Genomic DNA, 8394 nt, shown 5'->3' on the forward strand with positions numbered 1-8394 from the left:
AGTAACTGATCATGACTTAAAGAAATGAGTAGTATCTTAAACTAGTACTTTGTCTATGAATTGACTAGATAACTACTTGACAAGGATTACTTTAGGCAAGATTACGTTAAACAACGGGGGGGGGGGGAGATATATGGTGGGGTGCTGTAACATGTGGACTCGTCCCTCAGGACATCAATCAATTCATCATCAATTCATTCATCAACTAATCAATCTGAGGATAGCTTTGCTACCTCCCTAAATACCTATCTCATCCTACAACACAATTCCTTAATTCTTTTGTGGTTCATATGGGTTCACTTGGCTGCAACCCGTCCTCGACTCAAGTCCATTACATCCAGCGGTCGACCCCACAGACGCATTCATAAATTTTAATATGCTGTTCATTCAAAACGGGAATTTTCGCAAGTATAAATTAATATTATAATATATTAGCATATTGTGTATATATAGGCATAGGGTAGGTTAGGTTAGGTGTTTAGGTTCTGTTGGCGATTATTTGTATTTGTAGTACGTGGGTGAAGCATTTATAGGGTTGTGATTCGAACAAAATTCGTCAGTGAAGCACTTGTTCCGGATATGTTCGAACGTCAGTAGTTGTGAGTCGTGTGTAAACCGCTTTTCATTCATAAACAGGGGGTTTGGCGGGTGCATGGAATCACTTTTGGATCTTTGTTTGGAGGACGGGCTGCACAAGTGCTTCACTGACGAATTTTGTTCGAACCACAACGCTGTAAATGCTTCACCCACGTACTACAAATACAAATAATCGCCCAAAGAACCTAAACCCCTAACTTAACCTGACCTAACCTATGCCCATATATATGCCCAATATGCTAATATATTATAATATTAATTTATATTTGAGAAAATTCCCATTTTGATTGATCAGCATGTAAAAATGTATGAATGCGTCTGTGGGGTCGACCGCTGGACGGAATGGACATGGTCCAAGGACGGGATGGAGAAAGGCTGTCAAGATGAACACAAGGTCGTTCCCACAGGCGAGGTACAGCTCCGGGACCCCCGCTCTGTGTACATAACATGTTACCTGCACACACACATACACACAGTGTGTTGAATGTGTACACAGGATGCCTGCCTGGGGCACACACACACACACACATGTACACGCCTCCCTGAGGCCGGGAAGCAAACATGGCGGCGGGCGGTTGGACTCCGAGATTATGTGGAGGCGTTATTATATTTTAGTGGGTCCAACGGGAGAGTGTATTTATGTGTGTGTGTGTATATATATATATATATATATATATATATATATATATATATATATATATATATATATATATATATATATATATTAGTATATTTTGGTAGCAGTCTTTCCTGTAGACATATATTATTAAATATGACCGAAAAAGTAAGATTAATAATTCTAACACGAATTTTCTCAATCTTTCGTACATTTCTTTTCACTGTTGGATGTAAATCAAAAATCAATTCTCCACAATTCATTTTTATTTCTAGTCTGACGCGACACGAGCGCGTTTCGTAAAACTTATTACATTTTCAAAGACTTTAGTTCACAAATACACAACTGAATAGAACTTACGCATCTCCGATTTTATATCTACATTTGAGTGAGGTGGAAGGGGTGATGTGGCATTAACACAAGACAGAACAAGATGTGGCATTAATAGGGTATTAATTTCATCAACACAAGACAGAACAAGAGGTGATATTAATAGGGTATTAATTTCATCAACACAAGACAGAACACGAAACAATGGATATTGAATAGAAGTGTTTGTAGAAAGCCTATTGGTCCATATTTCTTGATGCTTCTATATTGGAGCGGAGTCTTGAGGTGGGTAGAATATAGTTGTGCAATAATTGGCTGTTGATTGCTGGTGTTGACTTCTTGATGTGTAGTGCCTCGCAAACGTCAAGCCGCCTGCTATCGCTGTATCTATCGATGATTTCTGTGTTGTTTACTAGGATTTCTCTGGCGATGGTTTGGTTGTGGGAAGAGATTATATGTTCCTTAATGGAGCCCTGTTGCTTATGCATCGTTAAACGCCTAGAAAGAGATGTTGTTGTCTTGCCTATATACTGGGTTTTTTGGAGCTTACAGTCCCCAAGAGGGCATTTGAAGGCATAGACGACGTTAGTCTCTTTTAAAGCGTTCTGTTTTGTGTCTGGAGAGTTTCTCATGAGTAGGCTGGCCGTTTTTCTGGTTTTATAGTAAATCGTCAGTTGTATCCTCTGATTTTTGTCTGTAGGGATAACGTTTCTATTAACAATATCTTTCAGGACCCTTTCCTCCGTTTTATGAGCTGTGGAAAAGAAGTTCCTGTAAAATAGTCTAATAGGGGGTATAGGTGTTGTGTTAGTTGTCTCTTCAGAGGTTGCATGGCTTTTCACTTTCCTTCTTATGATGTCTTCGACGAAACCATTGGAGAAGCCGTTATTGACTAGGACCTGCCTTACCCTACAGAGTTCTTCGTCGACTTGCTTCCATTCTGAGCTGTGACTGAGAGCACGGTCGACATATGCGTTAACAACACTCCTCTTGTACCTGTCTGGGCAGTCGCTGTTGGCATTTAGGCACATTCCTATGTTTGTTTCCTTAGTGTAGACTGCAGTGTGGAAACCTCCGCCCTTTTCCATGACTGTTACATCTAGAAAGGGCAGCTTCCCATCCTTTTCCATCTCGTAAGTGAAACGCAGCACGGAACTCTGCTCAAATGCCTCCTTCAGCTCCTGCAGATGTCTGACATCAGGTACCTGTGTAAAAAAGTCGTCAACATACCTGCAGTATATGGCCGGTTTCAAGTTCATGTCGACTAAGACTTTTTGCTCGATGGTACCCATGTAGAAGTTTGCAAACAGGACACCTAGGGGAGAACCCATGGCGACCCCATCTACTTGCTTATACATGTGCCCATCCGGGCTCAAGAAGGGTGCCTCTTTAGTACAAGCTTGGAGTAGTTTCCTCAGAATATTTTCTGGTATGTCAAGAGGAGTACAGGCTGGATCACGATACACTCTGTCGGCTATCATTCCGATTGTCTCGTCCACCGATTGTTTACCAACGTACCTGTGGACGAGACAATCGGAATGATAGCCGACAGAGTGTATCGTGATCCAGCCTGTACTCCTCTTGACATACCAGAAAATATTCTGAGGAAACTACTCCAAGCTTGTACTAAAGAGGCACCCTTCTTGAGCCCGGATGGGCACATGTATAAGCAAGTAGATGGGGTCGCCATGGGTTCTCCCCTAGGTGTCCTGTTTGCAAACTTCTACATGGGTACCATCGAGCAAAAAGTCTAGTCGACTTGTGTGTGTGTATATATATATATATATATATATATATATATATATATATATATATATATATATATATATATATATATATATATATATATATTATTAAATATGACCGAAAAAGTAAGATTAATAATTCTAACACGAATTTTCTCAATCTTTCGTACATTACGCTTCACTGTTAGAGGTAAATCAAAAATCACTTCTCCAAAATTCATTTTTATTTCTAGTCTGACGCGACACGGGCGCGTTTCGTAAAACTTATTACATTTTCAAAGACTTCACAAATACACAACTGATTAGAACTTACGTCTCTCTGATATTATATCTACATTTGAGTGAGGTGGGAAGGATGATGTGGCATTAACACAAGACAGAACAGGGGATATTAATAGGGTATTAAAAGTATCAACACAAGACAGAACAGAAAACAATGGGTATTGAATAGAAGTGTTTGTAGAAAGCCTATTGGTCCATATTTCTTGATGCTTCTATATTGGAGCGGAGTCTTGAGGTGGGTAGAATATAGTTGTGCAATAATTGGCTGTTGATTGCTGGTGTTGACTTCTTGATGTGTAGTGCCTCGCAAACGTCAAGCCGCCTGCTATCGCTGTATCTATCGATGATTTCTGTGTTGTTTACTAGGATTTCTCTGGCGATGGTTTGGTTATGGGAAGAGATTATATGTTCCTTAATGGAGCCCTGTTGCTTATGCATCGTTAAACGCCTAGAAAGAGATGTTGTTGTCTTGCCTATATACTGGGTTTTTTGGAGCTTACAGTCCCCAAGTGGGCATTTGAAGGCATAGACGACGTTAGTCTCTTTTAAAGCGTTCTGTTTTGTGTCTGGAGAGTTTCTCATGAGTAGGCTGGCCGTTTTTCTGGTTTTATAGTAAATCGTCAGTTGTATCCTCTGATTTTTGTCTGTAGGGATAACGTTTCTATTAACAATATCTTTCAGGACCCTTTCCTCCGTTTTATGAGCTGTGGAAAAGAAGTTCCTGTAAAATAGTCTAATAGGGGGTATAGGTGTTGTGTTAGTTGTCTCTTCAGAGGTTGCATGGCTTTTCACTTTCCTTCTTATGATGTCTTCGATGAAACCATTGGAGAAGCCGTTATTGACTAGAACCTGCCTTACCCTACAGAGTTCTTCGTCGACTTGCTTCCATTCTGAGCTGTGGCTGAGAGCACGGTCGACGTATGCGTTAACAACACTCCTCTTGTACCTGTCGGGGCAGTCGCTGTTGGCATTTAGGCACATTCCTATGTTTGTTTCCTTAGTGTAGACTGCAGTGTGGAAACCTCCGCCCTTTTCCATGACTGTTACATCTAGAAAAGGCAGCTTCCCATCCTTTTCCGTCTCGTAAGTGAAACGCAGCACGGAACTCTGCTCAAATGCCTCCTTCAGCTCCTGCAGATGTCTGACATCAGGTACCTGTGTAAAAATGTCGTCAACATACCTGCAGTATATGGCCGGTTTCAAGTTCATGTCGACTAAGACTTTTTGCTCGATGGTACCCATGTAGAAGTTTGCAAACAGGACACCTAGGGGAGAACCCATCTCGACCCCATCTACTTGCTTATACATGTGCCCATCCGGGCTCAAGAAGGGTGCCTCTTTAGTACAAGCTTGGAGTAGTTTCCTCAGAATACTTTCTGGCATGTCAAGAGGAGTACAGGCTGGATCACGATACACTCTGTCGGCTATCATTCCGATTGTCTCGTCCACAGGTACGTTGGTAAACAGCGATTCTACGTCCAACGAGGCTCTTATCCCTGTGGCCCGTGTGCCCCGCAGTAAGTCCACAAATTCCTTTGGAGACTTCAGGCTGAAGGCGCAAGGAACATAAGGAGTCAGCAGGCCGTTGAGTCGCTTCGCCAGTCTGTACGTGGGTGTGGGTATCTGGCTAATGATTGGCCGAAGTGGGTTTCCAGGCTTGTGCGTCTTGACATTTCCATACGCATATCCAGGTTTATATTCCCCAATGATCTTTGGCAGGTGGAGTCCGGATTTCTTGGCGTTCACAGTTTCGATCAGTTTGTTGACCTTTGCTTTTAATTCGGCTGTAGTGTCCTTCGTTACCCTTTGGAACTTAGTTTGGTCAGAGAGTATGATGTTCATTTTCGCCAGATATTCGTTTTTTTTAAGAATGACATATATTGGCGACTTGTCACCTCTCCTGACAACTATCTCCTTGTTCTCACGAAGGCTTTTAGCTGCCGCTTTAAGCTCGGGGGACAGTATGGTGCTTCTGTAGTTGCCTCGATTCTTTCCTCCTTCTGCAATAAGTTCTGCTTGTAAGGTATCTTTGGTAGTGACCTTCTTTTGTGTCTCGAGGTCGAATATGTCGTCCAACAGAATTTCCAACTCTACTTTCCGGGCCATTTCACTCGGTCTGGACATAACATGACAGTTTATGCCCAGATTTAGGAGAGTGACTTGGTCCTCAGTGAAATGGCCCGGAAAGTAGAGTTGGAAATTCTGTTGGACGACATATTCGACCTCGAGACACAAAAGAAGGTCACTACCAAAGATACCTTACAAGCAGAACTTATTGCAGAAGGAGGAAAGAATCGAGGCAACTACAGAAGCACCATACTGTCCCCCGAGCTTAAAGCGGCAGCTAAAAGCCTTCGTGAGAACAAGGAGATAGTTGTCAGGAGAGGTGACAAGTCGCCAATATATGTCATTCTTAAAAAAGACGAATATCTGGCGAAAATGCCAGATAGCCAGAGCCAGAGCTCAACCCCCGCAAGCACAACTAGGTGAGTACAAATAGGAGAGTACACACACACACACACACACAGATTTCAATGCTCCGATAAACTCAACAAACTGTTGTGGATGTTTAAATACAAGACGCCCCAGTTGAGAGAGAGAGACTGAAGGTAGCGGTAGTATAAACCATCTGAACAAGGCCATCTCGTCGCCATGGTTCGGTCATTATCTCCAGAACAGTTGTTGGGTGTTTATTGGGCCGGTTCTCTAGGTGTGATGATTGTTACAAGCGAGGAACGTGATCACCAGTTTAGCCCCAGAGGCACGGTTTATTCTGACGATATATATAAATATATATATATGTGACTTGCTTGTTTTGTTTTATTGGCTCTAACTTGGAGAGAAACCCCACGGCAGATGTGGAAATTTTCATGGTGTTTTTAAAACCGACACAAACAGTTTGCTGAATACACAGTAAAAACAGTTTCTAGGTATGATGATTGGTGCCCCCTTGCTCCCCCCCCCTAGCCCCGCGGGCAAGGGGGCACCAGCGGGGCTAGGGGGGGGGGAAGAGGGTGAACAAAGGGTGTGTTTACAAAGGGGCTGAGGAGACGGCGACACCAACACACTCGCCTCTCTCTCTCTCTAGCAAACATGCAAACATTACCTCACATATTGCCCAAACACACACACGCACACACTCTCTACAATGTTTACACTAGAGAGAATGAATGTTAATGGTTAATGTGGTATTACATAGACGGTGCGGACAGTGGACAGCAATTAAGACAGGAGAGCCGGTGGGAGGCCCCAGGAGGCCGTCTGGGCCATCCTGTACTGCTTCTGTCCACGGACGGTAAACTCCCTCTTGTTTGCTCTCCTGTAATATGTGGGGTTATTGTGCGGGTAGTTATCTATCTTGAGGTTATCTTGAAATGATTTCGGGGCTTAGCGTCCCCGCGGCCCGGTCCTCGACCAGGTCTCCACCCCTAGCAAGCAGCCCGTAGCAGCTGTCTAACTCCCAGGTACCTATATACTGCTAGGTGAACAGGAGCATCAGGGGTGAAAGAAAGTCTGCCCATTTGTTTCCGCCTCCACCGGGGATAGAAGCCTGAACCTCAGGACTACGAATCCCGAGCGCTGTCCACTTAGCCGTCAGGTTCACGACATAGGCAGTGATATGGTAATATTTATGTAGTCTTTAGCTAGGCTCTGGATACCGTCCAACACAAGGAAGCGAAGTATAAGGAGAAAGCGCCAAGCCATTACGACTATATAGCACTTGGAAGGGGTCAGGATAAGGATTTGGGATGGGAGGAGGGAAAGGAATGGTGCCCAACCACTTGTGGACGGTCGGGGATAGAAAAAAAGCATTCATTATTGTATTAAAGTGTTCCGTGTTGCGGGGATTAGAATGACTTACATACTAATCCAAAAAATATAAAATATTACCGAATACAAGAAATTCTGAAATATTTTCGATTTAAATGAAATGTCAACTATTAGTGAATAACACAAATGTGTAATATTACTGAGTAGAGTAGAAATGTTGTCAATGGAAGTTAGTGTTTACCTTCGATATTACAGATGCTCACTTGTTTGTCAGTAATGTCGTCACGCACCGAACACAAGCGTATTGGACCACTACCCCAGCCGTGACCGCCTCAGACGGACCGCCTCAGACGGAGCGCCTCAGACGGACCGCCTCAGACGGACCGCCTCAGACGGACCGCCTCAGACGGACCGCCTCAGACGGACCGCCCCAGACGGACCGCCTCAGACGGACCGCCTCAGACGGACCGCCTCAGACGGACCGCCTCAGACGGACCGCCTCAGACGGACCGCCTCAGACGGACCGCCTCAGACGGACCGCCTCAGACGGACCGCCTCAGACGGACCGCCTCAGACGGACCGCCTCAGACGGACCGCCTCAGACGGACCGCCTCAGACGGAGCGCCTCAGACGGACCGCCTCAGACGGACCGCCTCAGACGGACCGCCTCAGACGGACCGCCTCAGACGGACCGCCTCAGACGGACCGCCTCAGACGGACCGCCTCAGACGGACCGCCTCAGACGGACCGCCCCAGACGGAGCGCCTCAGACGGACCGCCTCAGACGGACCGCCTCAGACGGACCGCCCCAGACGGAGCGCCTCAGACGGACCGCCTCAGACGGACCGCCTCAGACGGACCGGACCGCCTCAGACGGACCGCCTCAGACGGACCGCCTCAGACGGACCGCCTCAGACGGACCGCCTCAGACGGACCGCCCCAGACGGAGCGCCTCAGACGGACCGCCTCAGACGGACCGCCTCAGACGGACCGCCCCAGACGGAGCGCCTCAGACGGACCGCCTCAGACGGACCGCCTCAGACGGACCGCCTC

The 8394-nt window shown here is 45.5% G+C and overlaps 1 protein-coding gene across 1 annotated transcript in view; it reads left to right on the forward strand.

The window, feature by feature from the left end:
- The first annotated feature begins 6222 nt into the window (after positions 1-6222).
- Positions 6223-8394, forward strand: part of LOC123772568 (serine/arginine repetitive matrix protein 1-like) — a 3086-nt gene continuing 914 nt past the window's right edge. Inside the window, exons 1-2 of the mRNA XM_045765808.2 lie at positions 6223-6280; positions 7597-8394. The exon at positions 7597-8394 is cut by the window's right edge and continues 914 nt beyond it. Coding sequence (XP_045621764.2) covers positions 6223-6280; positions 7597-8394 — 856 coding nt within the window. The remainder of the gene's footprint in view (positions 6281-7596) is intronic.

This window comes from Procambarus clarkii, chromosome 17, assembly GCF_040958095.1.
Source record: "Procambarus clarkii isolate CNS0578487 chromosome 17, FALCON_Pclarkii_2.0, whole genome shotgun sequence".
Lineage (NCBI taxonomy): Eukaryota > Metazoa > Arthropoda > Malacostraca > Decapoda > Cambaridae > Procambarus > Procambarus clarkii.